At 39.3% G+C, this 21,646-nt stretch overlaps 1 protein-coding gene across 1 annotated transcript in view; it reads right to left on the bottom strand.

Annotated features, from left to right (window-relative positions):
• Window positions 1-21,280, bottom strand: part of LOC147718191 (extracellular calcium-sensing receptor-like) — a 149,552-nt gene extending 128,272 nt beyond the window's left edge. Inside the window, exons 1-2 of the mRNA XM_086967155.1 lie at window positions 21,148-21,280; window positions 18,638-18,780 (exon numbers count right to left, since the gene is read on the bottom strand). Of these exons, the coding sequence (XP_086823281.1) occupies window positions 18,638-18,780; window positions 21,148-21,280 (276 nt within the window). The remainder of the gene's footprint in view (window positions 1-18,637; window positions 18,781-21,147) is intronic.
• Window positions 21,281-21,646: the final 366 nt, after the last annotated feature.

Genomic DNA, 21,646 nt, shown 5'->3' with positions numbered 1-21,646 from the left:
TTTTTTCTGTCCCTCGGGATAGTTCTTTGTCACAGATCAGACATGTGACATAACGGGCATTTACTTTTTTTTGGCCCCGGGGAAATGTGAAGAATTGCCAGATGTAATTTACTTTCACATGGGACCTCCTTGGTTGTTCAGGCAAAAACAGCCTGCTCACTTGCTCCTCTTCCTCTTCTTCCTCTTCTTCCTCCTCTTGATTAAGGAGAACCTGAGGAGGTGTTCCATCCTTTTTTGGTGGTGGTGGTGGTGGTGGAGTGGCTCCAGCAGCTGCAGCTACAACACTTGCCATTTTTCAAAATTTTGAAACTAGGTCTTTCCCTCATAAAAATGAAAGTCAGAGTGAGGAAAAAAGGTGGGGGCTTTCATCATTTGTGAAAAAAAATTGTAATGAACCAATGAAAAGTGTTATTTTCAGGTCACATGACCTAGCCTTACATCATTAGGAAACCAAAACTAAAATGAACCAATAAAAATTTTTATGAACAAGTCACATGACCTGTTATGCTTACGTTACGCGTCCCGCTACGCACCTGGAGCGCTTCCGGGGTGCTGCGCTTCGCGTCTCGGTTCACGCTCCGGAGCACTTCCGAATGCGCTAACGCGGCGGGTCATAAGACACATTACGCGGCAACGCGATACGTCGCGTTTACGCTACGTGTCACGATGTTGTTTTCTAGCGCGGCAGTTGCGCTAACGGAACGTTTACCGGTTGGCGGACCGGGTCGCGGCACCAAATTGAGCTAACGGGAAGCTACCCGGTGCGCGGACCGGTAGCGAAACAAAAAAAAATAATTAAAAAAAATATATACATAAAAAAATTATATTAAAAACACATAAAATATATTTTTCCATTAAAATAAGAATACATTTTACAGCTTTTGATATTTGCTATTAATAAACCATTGAAATTCACTGAAAAAACCATAGGTTATAGACCATATATAGTTAGGGATTAGCATTTACAAAACCTTATTTTACTCACACAAAACCATTGAAATTCGCATATATAGTTAGTTGCACTAACTATATATCGCGCACCCGCAATCCACTGCTGATGATGTCACATATTACATCATTCATGACATGGTCAGTGACATCACTGATGACATCACTGATGACATCATCCAGTGACTGTATGTTTCTGTAAAGTTAAAATATGTCTTACATATTGAAGAATGAGTGGATCTATAAGTGTCTGGATGAAGGATTTAGTAGGTGCATGACTGACTGTATGAGTGAGTGATTAAATGTGTCTCACTGAGTGCATGGGTTAGTGACTAAACTGTCTTAATTTGTGCATCATTATGTCTGTTGTTCTGTAAACTGCTGCATGTGTTGATCAGTAGCTATATGAGTAACTTTATGGGTTATTGATTGGTTGCCCAAGTATTTGTATGGGAGACTGAGTGTGTGTGTGGGTGGCTGGGAGGTGTATGACTCTGTACATAGATGTGTGAGCAGTTGATTCACTAGATGTATGGGTTCAAAAGTGCATGTGGAAACAGCTGTATGGGCGGTTGACTGTGTGCATGAGTGTATTGGTGAGTGAATGGATATCTCAGTGCTACATGTCAAAGTAAGTACATATGTAAAACACAGTACATGTGAGAGTTGACATATATAAATACCTGTGCATAAGAGCCAGTGAATGTGTGAGTGGCTGTATGGATCATTGTGAACTTGTATCAGGGATTGTATAAGAGAGTAAATATGTGTTAGTATATATTTGAATAAGTAAGGTGTGTATAACTGAATAGTTGAGGAAATGGAGGTGTGATTGATTCTTTGCGTGACTGACTAGGTGTGTGAGTAACTCCATGGATGAGTGACAGTCTGTGAGTGTCTGTTTACACTGATTGTATTTAAGGTTATATAAGAGTCTGAAGAGGTTCATTGTATTATCACATAAATGATATCATCAGTGATGTGATCAGTAATGTCAAATGAGATGTCATCAGTGATGCCATCAGTGATGTCATTTTAGATGTCATCAATAATGTCATCAGGGATGTCATTTAAGATGTCATCAGTAATGTCATCAGTGATGTCACTGACCATGTCATGAATGATGTAATATGTGACATCATCAGCAGTGGATTGCGGGTGCGCGATATATAGTTAGTGCAACTAACAATATATGCGAATTTCAATGGTTTTGTGTGAGTAAAATAAGATTTTGTAAATGCTAATTCCTATCTATATATGGTCTATAACCTATGGTTTTTTTCTGTGAATATATATATATATATATATATATATTACCTACTGGCGGTCGCCAGTAGGTATTTATAGTTAGGATTTTTTTCAATGCAAAATCTCAAAATTCTTTTTGGAATAACTTTGGCGCCGGTTGACGAATCTGCCTGAAAATTTCCTCAAATTTGCCTCGCCGAGCTCCGGTCCTTCCCTGAAAGTTTGGGGGGGATTCCTCAAGCACGGTTCGAGATAAAAGGGGGGTCCCAAAACGTGTTTTCCCCTTGTTAATTTCCATAGGGCGGTCAAACTCACTTTTAGCCCGAACGGCTGAATGGATTTCCACCAAAGTTAGCAAAATTGTAGGGACTGGTAGCCCGATGTGCCTTTGCTATGTCTCAAGATATGTGCTTCAGTGGTTTTTGAGTAATTTAGGTTCAAACAAATATATATATCTATGGCAGCGCCCCAGTACGCGCAGCGACTTGCGCACGAAAGCTGATTGGCTCTCGGGTGTCTGTAAACATTCGAAACAGTCCGGAGCGCCGCCATCTTGTGTCTCGGTAGAATCGAGACACAAGAGGTGGCAAAAACAAAGGGGGAAATGACCATAAGGGGGCAGAGTAGACCCCCCCTGACCCCCTAGGTTTGATGTGGGGCCATAAAAGGGCCCCGCGGGGCAAAAATGTTTTTTATTTTTTTTTATTTTTGCGGGGGGAGCGCCCGGTACGCGCACCGGGGAGCGCACCGGGGAGCGTACCATGGGGAAAAAAGAATGACAGAGTTTAAAAAAAATTTAGCCTTTTTTTATACTTTGGAGGTAGTTCTAAAAAGAACTGTTTTTTTTTCTTTTTGTTGTTTTTTCAGAACAAAAACAAAACTGCTCAACAGGAGCAAAAAAAAGGGGAAAAATTAGGGCTGGGGAAGGCAGCGGTGTCCTTGCCTCTTTCGTGCAATGAGCTTGATGCTCTGCTCACCATAGCAAAGCAGTTCATCGCATTGCTTGCACTTTATAGTAATGTCACTAAAAACAGGTTGAATGTTCGGAATCATCTCCAATTCCGCTGCACGTCCTCTCCCTGATGTTGTGGCTCCTCCTGAAGATGTAGAGGCACCATCCCTTGGGGGATTACATGCCAGGTCTCGGACACTCTCCCAGGCATAGTTTTGGGGGTGCCTGCGTTGGACGTGGCGAATCATTGTCAAATTGCCAAAACTGTACTTCCTTTTTGGGTTCCTCAGGAAAGCACAGTATGGCAGATTTGGCATTCTACTTTGGGAGCATTCACCTTTTTAAATCCTTCAGGTATTGAAAAAAATTTCCAAATTAAATGCTCCTTGATCTTGGGCTGAGGAGGCTCTTCCTGAATGAAGAAATCTGAGTCCTCACTACTGCTGGATGGTCTAGCTGCCATTCTTTGCACAAAAATGGTAGGAGAGAAAAAAACAGGTCTTGCTGTCTCCAAAGTGAAAGAAGAAATGAAGGTAATGGGTGGGGTTTTCATTAGTTGTAAAAAAACTGATAACAACCAATGAAAAGATTTATTTTAAGGACACATGACCAGGGCTTTCATCATTTTGAAACCAAAACTGTCCTGAACCAATAAAAAGTGTTATTTTTAGGTCACATGACCCGACGCGCTAACGCCGTCGCATGCTTATGTTGCTCGATCGTATTCGCTCGAGTGCTTCCGGGTGCGCTTACGCTGTGCGTATCACGCGGACCCAGCTATGCGATACGTCACGATGATGTTTTCGTTCGCAGCAATAGCGCTAATGGGACGCTCACCGGTGCGCGCCCCGGGGTGCGCCGAAAAAGTGCGCTTTCCGGTGCCTTTACCGGGGCGCGCACCGGGAGCCCTCCAGAGCAAAAAAAAATTAAAAAAAGAAAAGAAATATTACATTTCATAGCTATAGACATTTGCTATTAAAAACCATTCCATAATCTCTCATGTATGCAGAAACAGATTTATTTACATGTTTCCTTGCTTGCTCAATCTGCGGACAAAATTGATTGGACCAATTCCATTTTTGCCTTTGGCATATATTGGAATAGACAAAGGCAGTTTGAGGAAAAAGTGACATAAATTGTCCAAAGATGTCATTCAATAGCATTTCCAGACCAACCCCAGTCAAACTGCATAAGTCATTTCCACCACAGTGCACAATTACGAGGTCAGGGTGTGGGACATGTATGAAGGATTTCACCAATGGTATCAATTGGTGACATCTCAATCCTCTCTGGCCAATCCATAAAATATCTACATTTGGTAAATCAAGGTTTAAAATTCCTCTGTTTGTTGCATACCTTTTAGACCAGAATACAAAGCTGTGTCCTACAAACCATACTGAAAGCATCTTCAAGGCAGGTCTTGTTGTACTCAGGTGAGGGCTGTAAATGAAATGGCAATTGGAAAGCTTGCAGTTTAGAAAACAAAGAGGAGGACATTCACTGCACTTGAAGCTTAGGAAATGATTGGTGCTTTCTGAAAATGCAAAAGAGCATATTAGGGTGCATAGTTTTGTTTTTTAAAATAAGCAATGCTAATGGTTCAGAAAAGGTCATTGAAAGGAACATTGCACATGATTAGCTGTTATATTGAAAGCTCAAACAACCTTGATGGATTCATTTGCAACATAGTATTATGAACTTTTAAACCCTGTTCTTCCTTAGGTGGGAGTTACCATGGTAACAGGTTGAATGAGCAGTAGGGGGATGGGTGAATATAATGTGAGTTTGAAAGTGTGGAAATGTAGAACCAACTGAAATGTTAGTTTAGTTTTGAAATAGTGTGGGAAGACATTTCATTGGTTATGAGCAGAAATAAGTGAGAGGAATGAGTAGGAAACTGCCATTTCTGTTTCCAGTGTCTGAGCTGCAGTTCAGGGATTCTGCTTAAAAAAATCTGGTTTGTGTTTCACACTGTTCTACATTTTCAAAAGCGATTTTAAAGGTGAGTAATTTAGAGAGAGTGCTGTTTGCAGTATTGGGAAGCATAACAAGCATATTGGGCTTCATTCCTGTTGTATTTTGAAAATGCGTCATGTTTCTGCATTGTAGTGTAGTGCTCATTTAAATGGGTTGTGCTCTGTGTGTAAAATGATTTACCAATGCTAAATGTTTTTCGATAAAATGTGTGGCTTAAAGATTTTTGACAAGGATCACAGTGAGTGTCTGTGTGAATTAAGGAATTATATTTTCACCTTTTTCCATAATATTAACTGTATTTTCTGACAGTTTGCATCTCTTAGCTAATAGGGTATTGTTTCAATTTGGATTGTGTCTTATGTTATGTATATGCTAATGAAACCATTACACTATCTCTATACCAGCATTATTGGTAAACATTGCTCAAGGGGCTTGTAAATATGCCTCTCTTTTTTGTATATTGTATCTCAATTTATGCCATTAGAGGAATCCTTTATGCATCTCTCACAGCATTTCATATTGTTGTCTGTGTGCCAATTTTGTTAATCTGTATGCATGTTCTGCTTGCACCCATGTCAAACATTGTGCAAGGGGCTTGTAAATATGCCCCTCTTTATCTTATATTCCATCTCAATTGATGCCATTAGTGAAATCCTTTATGCATCTCCCACACCGTTTCAGATTGTTTTCTATCTGCTATTCCTATCCCTCTCCATATATTCACTGCGTGCACCCTTGTTAAAGGTTGCGCAAGACACTTCTAAAAAAGGAGCAATTCTAATTAAACTATTAGCACTATCTCTGTGCCAGCATTGGATCCAAGCATGAGAAACACTTTAAGAAGAAGTGTACCCTGTAAGCTAAAAGATACAAACTGTGAGCACACACAGCTAACATTATGGAAAAAGATGAAAATATAATTCCTTAATTCACATACACATTCAGTGTGTTACTTGTCAAAAAACTTAAAGCCAGACATTTCAACCAAAAAACATTTAGTATGGTAAATCGTTTCAGACACAGAGAGTGAGATGAGACACACACACACACACACAGACAGATGGTGTAGGCAGAGATTGAGATGACACACACATACAAACAGAGAGATAGTGGAAGGAGAGAGTGTGATGAGGCATGCAAAGAGGGAGATGGTGCAGGCAGAGAGTGATATGAGACACACAGAGAGAGATGTGAACTAGTGTTTATATTGTTTAGTTAATGTAATTGCTATGTGCTATGTTAGTAGTGGTCTATAATATGTCATATTTTTCTTCTCAACTGATTGTAAATATCTACAAAGTCATAATAGATTATGCCTACCAAGAACCGCAAACAAAGAGTTTATAAGCAAGCTTTGTCAATCAAGCGGACTGAATTAGAAGATTCATCCAGAAGACAATCTTCAGAGAAAAGAAAAAATGCTCCTGGTAATGCACCTGTGCTTCCTGTTGTTTTACAGGATAACTTGAATGGATTCTTGTGCAAAGGTTATTAGTTTCTGGCAACAAATGCATTACATCATCAAATTCTTAAGTTCAGGTGGGATATTTGCACCATTGATGCTTGCATTGGTGGTGCTGTTGCTTCAGAAGAAGTGCTAGGAGCCGAGCCCTGCTCCTCTGATGATCTTTTTATTACAGCTTTACTCCAATTGTTTGGGTGTATATTCCGGACATGGCATTCCATGCTATAAGTTCCAAAGCTGTACTGTTTCTGTGGATTCCCTCTTGAAAGTACTGTGTGACAGATTTTAGATGTGACAAAAGGCGCATTTACCTTTTTCTCTCTTTCTGGGTTTTTTAAAATTTCCATACTATGGACTCTCTCTGTGTTCTATGGGTTTCAGGAACAAACTCTTCTGAAGATGAAGTAGAAGAATGAACATTTTACACAAAATAATTGTTGTATCTGTGGTTCCTGTTCTTCTGCAAAATTACAATGGACTGTTGTCTGAAGACTACTAATTTATTGCAATGTATGCATTGCATCATTCAATTTTTCAGTTCTGGCTGAATGTTCGCCACCATTGAAGATGGCATTGGTGGTACTCTGGTCGTTGCTGAAGATGTACTAGGAGAAGAGTCCTGCTCCTGAGATCTTTGCACCACAGCTCTACTCCAATTGTTGGGGTGTATATTTTTTACACGGCGTTCCATGCTGAGAGTTCTGAATGAATATTTCTTATTAGGATTTCCTCTAGATAACACTGTGTCACAGATCTTGCAGGTGACCAGTGGTGCATTTACTTTCTTCTGATATTCTGGAAAGCTGAAAAACTTCTGGACTATGGACTCCTTCTTCTTACTTGGCCGAGGGTCCTCTTCAACAAAGTTCTCATTAGAAGAATGGTCAGACTCTGGATGTTCAGCCATTTGGAAGTATTTTTCTGTAGCTAGGAGCTGTAGAAAAAAGGTGTTGCTTCTCTGAAAGCCAAAGAAGAATGATGAACATGGGAGGGGTCTTTCAACAATTAGAGTAGGAAGTATTATAAACCAATTAAATCTTTTGTTTGAAGGTCACATGATTGGACGTAAGCTTTCGGAGCGCTTACGGAGTGTTTACGGAGCGCTTACGTATGCTTACTTTACACTTACGTTTTATTTACAGAGCGCTTACGTCATCTTATGATGTGCTTACGTGGTACGCACCCTCGTGAGATTTATAATTGTTTAAATAAAGTTATATATGTTGTTTAAAAGTTTAAAATAAACATGTTCTTTATTATCCCAGTTAATATGTTCCTTTATATTGTACAATGAATATGTAGATATAATGAGTTAGCACCCTCGTGAGATTTATAATTGTTTAAATAAAGTTATATATGTTGTTTAAAAGTTTAAAATAAACATGTTCTTTATTATTACAGGTAATATTTTCCTTTATATTGTTCAATGAATACGTAGATATAACGATTTAAAGTTTATCAAACTTTCGGAGGTAAATAATGAATTCCTGTGTACATGCATATCTGTGAATGTACGTTTATGCCATGTGCCACACATACATGCCCTAAAACCATGTATGTGTGTGACATGGCACACAAATCAGAATCAAGGGTGCAACAGGGTGTCAAAGTGACAACCTGTCTCCCTCTCCGCTCCTTCCCTGAACATTTGAGGGTGATTCGTGAAGTGGGGGCTGAGGAAAAAGGGGGTCCCAAAACATGTTTTCCCCATGCAATTTTCCTTAGGACCTTTAGCCAGGGTTACAGCCCGAACGGATGAACGGAATTACACCAAATTTGGCTAAAAGGTAGCGTTTGATTCGCAGATCACGCTTTTTGTAATCACGGTGTAAATCCGTTCAGTAGTTCTTTAGAAAATCAAAAGTAAAATCATAGATAAATCTATGGACAAAGTATTGTACACGTACGGAAAGTGTACCGAAAACCGTACAATTACGAACATGAGCTGCATGCTGATTGGTTATCAACTGTCTGTCAACACTCCAAACCAGGAAGTGTTGACACTCATCTTGTGCCTCGGTAGAACCAAGTCACAAGAAAACAGTAATTCAAAATTGAAAAATAAGAAAAGAGGGCAGAGTAGAAACATTCTGACCCCCTAGTCCTGCTCAGGGGGTCCCACATTGATCCTTAGGTCAAAACAATGTTTACAAAAATTGCGGGGTACGCATATGGTACGGGTACGCGGTGAAAAAGAAAAAAACAACTCGAAATCCGCTTTATTCTTAATTAGCCTCCGGGGAACCAAATTCCGGTGGCAATTTTTTCCATAATGGGGTGCCTGTAAGGCCCCCGAGCCCCAGGGACGGAAACCCCCTGGGGCTTTATTTTGAAGTATGCAGGGGTGGCTCACGCCTCCCTAGTAGCCCCGGGGACTGCCACCCCCCTGGGGCTTTTTTTTATTTATTTTCAAAAAAAGTATTTGTGGGGGGCTCAAAACCCCCCCATACGCCCCAGGGACCGCCACCTCCCCGGGGCATTATTATTTAAAATAGGGGGTCCGTGACAGACCCCCAGCCCCAGGGACCTCCACCCCCGGGGATTTTGAATGTTGGGAGGGGGCCGCAAGGCCCCCCTCCCGGAACCCTTGATGGCCCTAGGGACTGCCACCTCCCAGGGCCGGCTCTTGAAGGACGCAGTGTGCTGATTAGGTTGATGATGTTTAAGTGTACCCCATTTGCAGCTCCTTAAACATTCGAACAATTAATTTCTGCAAAATCTTTTCTGTGTTGGGCAATAAAGTGTTACCCCAGTGATTTTGTCATCCATGTATCTTTATAACTTTTTCTATTTTTGAACTCCGCTTTATTTACAGTATCTTTCTACTTCTCATCACAATGAGTTCCACAGCGTAGCATCCGTTGCAGTGTTCTTAGCCTTGTTGTTATTTTGATGACTTACAATTTTGTGTACAAGATCCTCCGTATTTGTGCAGCGTTTCTTTGTATATCTTTTGAGCAGCCCTCTTTTGTGTATCTTCTTTTGTATCTGACTATGGTTATTTAGTGCTTGATCCAGTGTCCTGAACATAGCAGTACATCTATAGACATGTAGTTTATTCCTTTCCATTCCCTCCCTCTACCCTAATTGACAACATAATGGGGGGAATGAAAGTAAGGTACTCCTGTCGTAATTTTTTTTAAGCTTTCAACATAGTAGGTTGGACACGGGTTAAGAAACCCAGTCTTCATCACTCTTGGACCCTCATGGCCCTTGAAGCCACCTCCTTTGCTACGTCTTAAGTATTAAATCTCTGTACTTGACAATAGTCCTCCTACAGTGTATTCTGTAATAGTCCAAGCACATATAATCCATCATTTATTCTGTCTTTGTCCACTCTGTGTGGTGGTACCTCCACCACATATTGCACATTATAGAACACCTTGAGTGTATTCGCCCTCAAAACGTCTCCACTGGCCATCGTACATGCAGACCTTGGACCACCCTTTTCATCCATTTTTGCATCCTGAGATGTAACCTCCTACCTCTGTTGTTCACTTTCTATTTTCCCCATTTAAATATTCAAATCTTCTTAGAAAGACATTACCAATCTTTATCATCGAAAAAATAACACGTTTTTGAAATCACTTTATATGTGAGCTCTGAATGCCATCCTAATACCCAACATTCCAATGACATATTTGCGCCATTATGTAATGCGCTTGAGTTGCAGTGTTCTATCTTGTCTTGGTTTGTGTGTCATGACAATCAAAGGTAAAATATTCCTGTATATTCTAAATAAAGCACTTGACACAATGCATAGTGACACTGTATTTATTGTAAATATTTTTAGAATATTTTCAAAATAATATACACTCAAGTACAAAATATTGTTGCTTCATTTCCAAGATAAATATTTAATACATTTCATATGAATCACCACATATGCCGATATTACAGTAACAACGTTGTAAAAATGTTTTCAATGTATCACATTTATTTTCTGTTACCACCTCAAACACTGATATTACAGTCAATAATTTTTTTAAATAGTTGCAATGTATCTAAAATGTTTTATGAAAGCACCTCAGACACTGATATTACAATAAACAAGTTTCAAAAATAGTTTTAAGGTATAAAAATATTTTATGTGTATGTATGTACGTATGTATTGGCATACTTGTATAGAGCAATGGCTGTCACCCAACGGGTATCCTGGCGCTTTAGACTGTTGTAAACCATACATGATGTTTCCAGCTACTGATCCAGTCTAGGAAAAAGGTGTGTTTTTAAGGCTTTCTTAAATGTGAGCTCCACAACCCTCGATATTACAGTAAACAAGTTGTGAAAATAGTTTGAATGTATCACAATAACTTATTTCACTTCACTGTGAACATGTTTCTTTACTATTGACAGATTGTATATCTTACAGATGGAAAATGTCACTTACACAGTATGCATTTCTTTTTGGCATGTAGTGCTGTAGATTTAGATGCTTTCCATAGTCCTGCCATCTAGTGTTGTGTTCGGCAGGGGTAGTAGCTACAACAAAAAGGCTCTATAAAGGGCCTTGACTTTGAATCAGAATATGAAATTCCAGAATATTTGATAACCCCAGCCATGAAAAACAGCAAGTGTGTAAATTTCCCACTGCCTTCAGCCGGGGTAGTTGTCACAACAAAAAGGCTTTATAATGGGCCTTGACATTGACTCAGGATATGAAATAGAAGAATAGTTGATAACCACAGCCACAAAAGGCAGAAAGTAGGTATGTGTATATGTGGATTATGTGTTGATTGAGAATTAGATGTATAAGGTGAAAAACTTGAAAGGTTTACAAGAAAAAGGCTTGATAAATGGCCTTGACTTTGAATCAGAATATGAAATTGAACAATAATTGATAATCCCAGACAAGAAAGGCAGCAAGTGCACAAATTTAACACTGCCTTCGGCCGGGGTAGTAGCTACAGCAAAAAGGCTTGATAAAGGGCCTTGACGTTGAATCAGAATATGAAATTGAAAAATACTTCATAATCCCAGCCAAAAAAGGCAGCAAGTAGGTGTGTGTATGTGTGGATGATGTGTTGATTGAGTGGAAGATAAAAAAGTTGCAAAATAAGAAAGGCTGCAGATGCGCAAAGTACCCACTGCCTTGTAAGGGAAGTAGATCTTTGGATGCTCAGCTCATTACACAGACTGTGCGCCAGATTCTGCAGTGGGAGCCTGAGAATCGGCAAGCGCATCTAAGCAATCAATGCAGGTGCACTAATTACACACACTGTGCGGTAGAAAGGACGCAAGAAAGGACGCAAGTGTGCAAATTACCCACTGCCATTCAGGGGTATTAGTTTAAAAGAAGGCTCAATAAAGGGCCTGCAATTTGAATTTGAATTACTTGAAGAATAATTGATAACCCCATCCAAGAAAGGCAGCAAGTGTGAAAATTTCCCACTGCCTTCGGCCGGGGTAGTAGCTACAAAAAAAGGCTCGAGAAAGGGCCTTGACTTTGAATCAGATTATGAAATTCAAAAATAATTGATAAACCCAGCCAAGAATAGGAGCAATTGTGCTAATTTTTTACTGCCTTCGGCCGGAGTTGTTACAGCAAAAGGGCTTGATAAAGGACCTGCACTGTGAATAGGAATATGAATAGGAATATGAAATAGAAGAATAGTTGATAACCATAGCTAAGAAAGGCAGCAAGTAGGTGTGTGTACGTGTGAATGATGTGTTGATTGAGGTTGAATGTGAAATTAAACAATAATTGATAACCCCTGCGAAGAAAGGCAGCAAGTGTGCAAATTTTCCACTGCCTTCGGCCGGGTTAGTAGCTACAACAAAAAGGCCTGATAAACGGCCTTGACTTTAAATCACAATATGAAATTCAAGAATAATTGATAAACCCAGCCAAGAATCGGAGAACGTGTGCAAATGTTTTACTGCCTTCGACCAGGGTAGTAGCTACAAAAAAAAAGGCTTGATAATAGGGCCTTGACTTTGAATCAGAATGTGATATTGAAGAATAATTGATAATCGCAGCCAAAAAAGGCAATAAGTAGGTGTGTGTATGTGTGGATGATGTGTTGATTGAGTGGAAGATAAAAAAGGTGAAAAATAGGAAAGGCTGCAGACGCGCAAAGTACCCACTGCCTTGTAAGGGAAGTGGATCTTTGGACTACCAGCTCATTATACAGACAGTGCGTCGGAGTCTGTAGTGGGAGCCTGAGAAACGGCTACCACATCTAAGCAAGCAATGCAAGTGCACTAAGTACACACATTGTGAGGTAGAAAGGACGCAAGAAAGGACGCAAGTGTGCAAATTACCCACTGCCATTCACGGGTAGTAGTTACCAAGAAGGCTCAATAAAGGGCCTGCACTTTGAATTACTTGAAGAATAATTGATAACCCCAGCCAAGAACGGCAGCAAGTGTTCAAATTTCTCACTGCCATCGGCCGAGGTAGTAGCTACAACAAAAAGGCTTGATAAAGAGCTTTGACTTTGAATCAGAATATGAAATTCAAGAATAATTGATAAACCCAGCCAAGAATGGGAGCAAGTGTGCTAATTTTTTACTGCCTTCAGCCGGGGAAGTTGTTACATCAAAAAAGCTCGATAAAGGACCTGCACTTTGAATAGGAATATGAAATAGAAGAATAGTTGATAACCCCAGCCAAGAAAGGCAGAAAGTGCGCAAATTTCCCATTTCCTTTGGTCGGGGTAGTAGCTACAACAAAAAGGCTTGATAAAGGGCCTTGACTTTGAATCAGAATATGAGATTGAAGAATAATTGATAATCCCAGCCAAAAAAGGCAGCACGTAGGTGTGTGTATGTGTGGATGATGTGTTGATTAAGTGGAAGATAAAAAAGGTAAAAAAATAAGAAAGGCTGCAAGTGTGCAATTTACCCACTGCCTTCAGCTGGGATAGTAGCTACAACAAAAAGGCTTGATAAAGGACCTTGAATTTGAATCAGAATATGACATTGAACAATAATTGATACCCACAGCCAAGAAAGGCAGCAAGTGCGCAAATTTCCCACTGCTTTCGGCCGGGTTAGTAGCTACAACAAAAAGGCTCGATAAAGGGCCTTGACTTTGAATCAGAATATGAAATTCAAGAATAATCGATAAACCCAGCCAAGAATCGGAGCAAGTGTGCTAATTTTTTACTGCCTTCAGCTGGGGAAGTTGTTACATCAAAAAAGCTCGATAAAGGGCCTGCACTTTGAATAGGAATATGAAATAGAAGAATAGTTGATAACCATAGCCGAGAAAGACAGATAGTAGGTGTGTGTACATGTGGATGATGTGTTGATTGAGGTGAAGATGAATAAGGTAAAAAATAAGAAAGACTGCTAGTGTGCAAAATAACCACTGCCTTCAGCCGGGGAAGTAGTTACAACAAAAAGGCTCGGTAAAGGGCCTTGACTTTGAATCAGAATCCGAAATTGAACAATAATTGATAACCCCAGCCAAGAAAGGCAGAAAGTGCGCAAATTTCCCATTGCCTTTGGTCGGGGTAGTAGCTACAACAAAAAGGCCTGATAAACGGCCTTGACTTTGAATCAGAATATGAAATTCAAGAATAATTGATAATCCCAGCCAAAAAAGGCAGCAAGTAGGTGTGAGAATGTGTGGATGATGTGTTGATTAAGTGGAAGATAAAAAAGATGAAAAATAGGAAAGGCTGCAGACGTGCAATGTACCCACTGCCTTGTCAGCGAAGTGGATCTTTGGATACCCAGCTCATTAAACAGACTGTGCATTGGATTCCGCAGTGGGAGCCTGAGAAACGGCTACCACATCTAAGCAAGCAATGCAAGTGCACTAAGTTCCCACTCCGGACGGTATGGCTGAAAAATTACAACATGGGGCCCTTTTCAGGGTCTCTACTTTGAATTAGAATAATGCATAGCAAAGGCAGCTAAGAAAGTCAGCAGGTAGGTGTGTTTCAGATAGTGGATGCAGAATAAGGTGAAAATTAAGAAAGGCCGCAGACGTGCAAACGACCCACTGCCTTGTAAAGGAAATGGGTGTTTGGTTTTCCACTCCATTACAAACTGTGAGTCCGATTCCGAAGTGGGAGCCTGAGAAATGGGTACCACATCTAAGGAGTTAAGCAAGTGTACAAAGTACACACATTGTGCGGTAGAAAGGACGCAAGAAAGGACGCAAGTGTGCAAATTACCCACTGCCATTCACGGGTAGTAGTTACCAAGAAGGCTCAATAAAGGGCCTGCACTTTGAATTTGAATTACTTGAAGAATAATTGATAACCCCAGCCAAGAAAGGCAGCAAGTGTGCTAATTTCTTACTGCGTTCGGCCGGGTAGTTGTTACAACTAAAAGGCTTGATAAATATCTAATCACTAATGTTGAGGATAGTGATGCTCCTGCTGCCTGTGTTTTATCAGGTCGATAGACTGTTCCCCATAACACAAAAGTTAATCGCAATAAATGCATAGAATTTTAAGTTTACCAAAATAAGGATCAATATGTGAGTATGGACTGCTTGCCAAAGATGCTGCTGCAGTAGTTGATGTGCTTAGTGCAGCAGCAGGTGGGTTGTCCTGCAACCTCCGTGTTGCAGCTCGAGCAAAGTTGTTGGGGTGCAAGTTGGTGACGTGTCACACCATATTCGCTGTGCCAAAGGAGTGTTTTTTGGATTGATCACCTCTTGAAAGAGTTGTTTGGCAAAGTTTACAGGTTACTAATCCGGCATTAACCTTTTTTTGCCCTTCAGGGAAAGTGGTGTAACTATATTTTAGATTCTACTGTCAGACGTCTACCTTAGTAATATTGGAATTACCACTACTTCCTAGACTACATTTGAACAATAACATGTGGATAAGCGGTATTGCTTGTTGACCTTCGAAGAGGAGTAAGATATAAATTCATATTTCAACACCGTAGCAAAATAGTTGCTCGATTTAGAAAAGAAAATTAAGTAGGAATGTAAGAAGAAGTCTGGCCCAATTTTAAAAGGATTGTGCAAGTCAAGACAGCTGAAGGAAGTGTGTCTCAACATTACTTCTTATGATAATCCGGATACAACACTAAATGGCAGGAGTATGCAAAACATCTAATTAGACATTTTGCATGCAATCACATCTTTACTTTAAAACATACATTTTGTACATGTGTAACCAGTAAAAGGTAACCAGGATGTTACATTTGTTTTGATACATTCAAATTGGACCCATCTGCGGCATTCGAAACATTGGGCCTGGTGGGAAGATAGTGAAAAGTAACTTGTTATTAACATTGCATTGTTTAAAGGTCAATAGCTTTTTGAAATGAAAACTTACATGTATTTATATAGTAAACATAGTGACCTCTCAACACTCAGTGGGAAAGTGGTAATGAATCCATAACTAGGAAGGGTGCATAGCCAGCTATCCAGCATGGAGAAGTGTGGCTCAGTGGTTAGAGGCGGCAGACCCGGAAGCTGAGATCGACCATGGACCAGGGTTCGATTCCCCGCCTCGGCGGGTCTCGGGCTCAAAATTCCACGGACTCGACAATTCTCGCTCTGGTGCCTACTCAACTCACGGGGTCACACTCTGTGACTCTGGGCAATAGCTTGCTTAATCTCCACTACGGCCCCTCGCGGCGGGATGCCTGGCTTTCACCTTGTGGACACCCTGCCGTGGTTTCTCACAGGGGAATACCAGGACGGGTTCCCTAAGCAAGCGCCGGGACGCTTACGGGCAGCTGTGCGCTTTACAAGTCCAGCACATTTACATTTACATGGCAGACTTAACTCTGAAAAGACCATTGCAAATGCCTCACTTATGTGAGTCATACTAACATACACCCTGCATCAGAAAAATGTGAACTGGAGAATGAATGCCACCAAAACACCCCAAGTACTTATATCACTTAAGTTTTGATCTTCAGCATCTAGAGTCATTGAGGGTACTTACCATTAAGGTTTGCATATAAATTGATGAAGTATCTTGGTTGCAGACACCACAATACTTTTCAACAGACTCTTAATGTAAAAAATGTACATTAGCACATCATAACAGCAATGCTAACAATTCAAAACTTATTTTGGAATATATCCTGCACGATTGTAGGTGTTTTCAGATCCAGGAATAGAGACAGTCACAACTGTTGCAAACATATTCAAATGGCTACACTACGAACATTCGTGAAAATTCCCAACTATTATGACAATATCTTACTATACTATATTAAAAATTAATGATATGCCTTTATCTATAAAAGACCTTCTATGAAAAACGAAAATACAGAATAATCCAATGGTCAGGACAAAACTACTGTGTGACACCTTATTTATCATTGAAATATTAAAGTCAAACCTGATGACTCCATTAGGTCCATTGCAATTTTCAGTCGATACTTCCCCAGAAATATTACATTAGTAAAAATCTGGGCTATTGGCTGCTGAGTTGGGTAGCATTCTGCAAACTGAAAACATACTAACAAATGTATATGTTGAGCAAAAGTTCAACCTGAATGTTAATGTACATAAAAACAAGTAATAAAAAAGGTTTCAGATTGAAAAACAATCATAGGTTTCAGAGCAACTGTGTTAGGACCATACGAGTGGTCAGACAAAGTCATATGTGAATAGCAATATGCTTCCGACGGGCCCTATGGACACTCATTACTAAAAGCCCTGTTTCCTATTTAAAGTAAGCTATTAACATAAAGTAATGTATCTTCAACAAATTTAGGTTTAAAAAAAACATAATGGAAGTATCATTACCAGCATGCAAAATACAGCACAATTGTAGCTGTCCAATTGCGTTTGGTTACAATGTACGACTAACTGCCATTGGTCATAATCGGGACACTTCAATTGCTGTAGAAAAACACTTTTTAGATATACGAATGGTTATGTTAAATATTTCACTATGTTTAATTACATAAAGAAGAATTATATTGACAATTTTATTATTATGCACTATAAGAAATAAAAAGAGATATAAATGAGGTTTTTTAGGGAAAGGTTACCTCCAATTTAGCAAATTAGTAAAAAGTCTGAATAGGTAAAAAAGTTGCTACTCAGTGAATCATGAACTATTATTGTCTTGGTTAAAGGTTTCAGAATCTGGAAAAAAAAACAAAATTGAAATCAGATTTTTAGTATGTAGAGTTTACATTTTATGGTAAACAGTGGTGTTCTAGATACATTACACAATTGTTTAGAAATGTTAGCATTTAAAATATTCCTTGGGCATTTTAAACTATTCTAACCAGTCATTTTCCAAGAAGAACTTTCAAAATAGATTGATAAATGTAAAAAAAGTTGCACTTGCCAAAAGTATCCAATGACAGTCAGTATTTGTCGAGCAAAGAACAGTGTCTATTTTGTTAAAAGGTATCTGAAGAGTTAAAAATCGCAATAATGAAAAACAGTATTATATTACATACCAAATACATACGTTTAGACTTATAACAATTCGAAAACATGAATCTCAACACAATTTATATTCAAAATCGAGAAACTTCAGTTGAAAAACAGCTTACATTTCCCACTCTTCAAAACGTTACTCAATTCTATCAAACATTAATTCAAAGAATCACTAACTTTCAATATTGCTTTGCACCAGTAACACTGAAAAGTCACATAACAGATATGAAAATGTACCCGAAAAGTAGAAGAACGATATTTGCTGAGGAAGATACAGGACGACACTTTTGCTGATATTGCTAAACACTAAGGTTAACATTAAAGAATTTCAGTACACACATTGATGGAAAAGTATTACTTAAAGATAGGTCACTATATTAGGAATGAAAATATACATACATTTGGTCTTGACAAACATATTGAGAGGAAGGCATTGATTACCTGTAAAAGTATATGAAAGCCATGAGCTTCTAAAGAGGAACCAACATGTACATCATATGCTATTAGCCATAGTATACACAATTTACATGTAGCAGAAACTAACCTCATCAACTATCCATTGGTCCATTTTAAGTGACCAAAAAGAACTGTTGTATATTTTAAAGCTCCACATTATTGCTTCCAAATGTTGTTTTTCTGGTTTCTTCTATACATTAAAAACTTTTTTCAGCAATATAGATTGACTAGATGCTGGAGATGGATTACGTGCTGTAGCTGGTACAGGTACTGAAGATGGTACAGGTGCTGAAGATGGAACAGATGATGACGATGGAACAAGTGATGAAGATGGAACAGGTGATGAAGATGCTAGAGGTACTGAAGATGGTACAGGTGCTGGAGAATTATCACTCGTCATGCGTCCAGCTAATTTTGAAAAGTTTTGAAAAAGTAACATTTCTTAAAGAAGAAATTACTTTTACAACCTACCACAAACCTTTCTCAAACACAAAAAAGCTAATCAGAAATACCTTTCTTACATTAATGTAGTTTGTAAAATATGTTGTGTGCAGAAAGACATAATCACATACTCTTCTTCAACCTACTAACTTCTCACCTATATAGGAGAGAATTACACCAGCCAATAAATATCATTAATCTAGACATCCAAATGATGTGCCATAACATAAAAAAGTATTCTTTAATAGATTATCTTTAATGCTCGATTTATAAGGCCTCATCATGTCGACATAGGTTGTATGTAAAGGCATGTTGCTACCATTGACTAACTTTGCACGCTTTCATTCCATTTCGGAAATATTGGAAATATTGTAGGGTCCAGTAAAGTTGTGCTCCAAAAAATTTCTCCTTCGCTGAAGGGGCTCGGCTTATATTTCTTTGAAACTCTATAGTTTTGTTTCTGCTTTTTCTGGGCAACCTCAATATATTGCTTTGTCTGCTTCTGCAACTCTGCTTTTCTTAAATTAGGATAGCAAAAAATAGATCTCATGTTTTAAACAAGTATTAAACAAGTACATATCACATACATTTGTGGATTAAAATACACATTGGAGTACTCAAAATTTCACATTTCAATGATAAATCAAGGCTGAAAAAATGATACTACCATCAACAGTGAATATTTTAGATAGTCTATGCTATCAATGCTTCTGGAATTTACTGAAACCATCAGGATACACATTACGGTATATATAATCAAGCTCTTGAAACTTAGTTGCATCCATTTCTATGGAAAATTAAGATAAACTGGAAAAAAGCATTATAGATGTAAAGAACACATTTTACGTGCTCACATTCAAGTATAAAGATATAAATAACTATAAAGGTGTGTGAATATACAATTAGTAAAAGAACTGTCACCCCGTCTTCACAGCTCGATACACCCACAAAGTTTAAGTGAGGGATATAGAGTACAGCCCATACAAAGACATGGGTAAGGTCTGTCAAATGGATGCAGTTTGAAAACATGACAGTTTAACAAAGGGCGCTCAGGCACTGCAGTTCCAGGCATGACTTTTATATTTAGGGTTACTTTTGTGGGTGGTACAATTACTGCTGCAGGCCCACTAGTAGCATTTACATGAGCTGCCCAGGTATACATAGTATACATAACTATCAAGACTAACATATTAATCATATTAATCATGGACAAACAATTACCATTACACTTTCAAAAGGCAGCAATTGCACTTAAAGACTGATCATGAAGTGGTGACATGTCTAAAACATCTATTTTGGCTAAAGCATGTCATAAAAAGATGTAGGATAGAGGGAAAAATGGTTAGGACCCTAAGCGAAATAAAGGGCCAGTACAACACCATAGTGCCAAGGTTACAAATCTAGCAATAGTGCAGCCGAGACACAGGATAAAAAAAACACTGGCATTAAATAGGCCACACTGAGGGACATACAGAAATGAGTAAGAAAATTAAGAAGACCCACAGGTCATAACCATGCAGGCGTCACAGTGAGGCACTACACACAGTTTTCTCAGATTGACAAACCACCTTTGAGCACAGGAGTGAGGTCCCACAAGTGCACAAATACTGATTAAATATCATCAAGTAAGACTATGCTAGTCTCAGGAGGCAAAACTTTTGTAGGCCAACTAGACCACATAGTCGCACGCAGTAATAAATATTAAAAGTCATGGGAGAATTAGGAGGGAGAAAATACGATGAAGCACAAAGCACTTACCCCAAAAAAATAAAGCAAAACAGAGCTGGGAGGGCCACATGACGCAGAATAAAATACGATCAAGCACGTAAAATTTATAGGAACAGAGACGAAAGCACGGGACACATTTCAAAAATACGACACACAAATTCATGCACGCACAATTTATTAAAGAGAGGCCGCAGAGGGCCCTGTGACGCAGAAGGAAATACATATTACGATCATCCAAGTACGATCAATAAGAATAGCGGCCTGGGAAGGCCATGAGAGGCAGTAATAAATATTAAAAGTCATGGGAGAATTAGGAGGGAGCAAATACGATGAAGCATAAAGCACGTAGCCCAAAAAAATAAAGCAAAACAGAGCTGGGAGGGCCACGTGATGCAGTAAAAAAAGAATACTATCATGCATGCAGTATTATTAGGAATAGCGACCAAACCATGTGGCATACTACAGAAATACGACACAGACATTCAAGCACATACAAAGGATGTGTGGCTGCTGTGCATGGGTTGAGGATGGGACTGCCGGAGAGTAGGGGCTGGGCCCCTGTGTCTGGTGTGGACTGGAGGCTGATGGTGTGATGGCTTCTCCTACCTTTGCTTCTTTCGTCTCTTTTCTTGTCTTCAAAGGCTGGGTCTTTAGCTGGGCTTTTGGCTGGGCTGGACTCGGGTGCCGCTGGCACCGTGCCTATGGTATCTTGGCAGGGCGGCAGCAGCAGTGACACCATGTTAAGTGTCACGAGTTATGTTATGTTATGTTATGTTATGTTAATTTAGTCTTTTATAGCGCATGGCTACTCCGATAGAGTGTCCCGGCGCTTTTATTGACAGACAAACACAACAAGTGAAATAAAAAAGAGAGCAGTGAAAATAAAAACAGACCCAGCAATAAAAATAAAAAGTGTGCACTAAAGGGCAAAGAGCCATGTTTTTAGGCTCTTCCTAAAGGTCAGTAAATTAGATGTGCTGCGTAATGCCAAGGGCAAAGTATTCCAAAGCTGTGGTGCCCGCAACCTAAAAGAGCGACCTCCAATGCAGGCCTTTTTTACTCGAGGAACCACAGCAAGGAACAATGATTCGGATCGAGCCAGATG

Source organism: Lissotriton vulgaris, chromosome 4_1 (assembly GCF_964263255.1).
Source record: "Lissotriton vulgaris chromosome 4_1, aLisVul1.2, whole genome shotgun sequence".
Classification (NCBI taxonomy): Eukaryota; Metazoa; Chordata; class Amphibia; order Caudata; family Salamandridae; genus Lissotriton; species Lissotriton vulgaris.
Note: the sequence above shows the minus strand (reverse complement) of the source record. Positions and strands in the feature narration are given on the sequence as shown.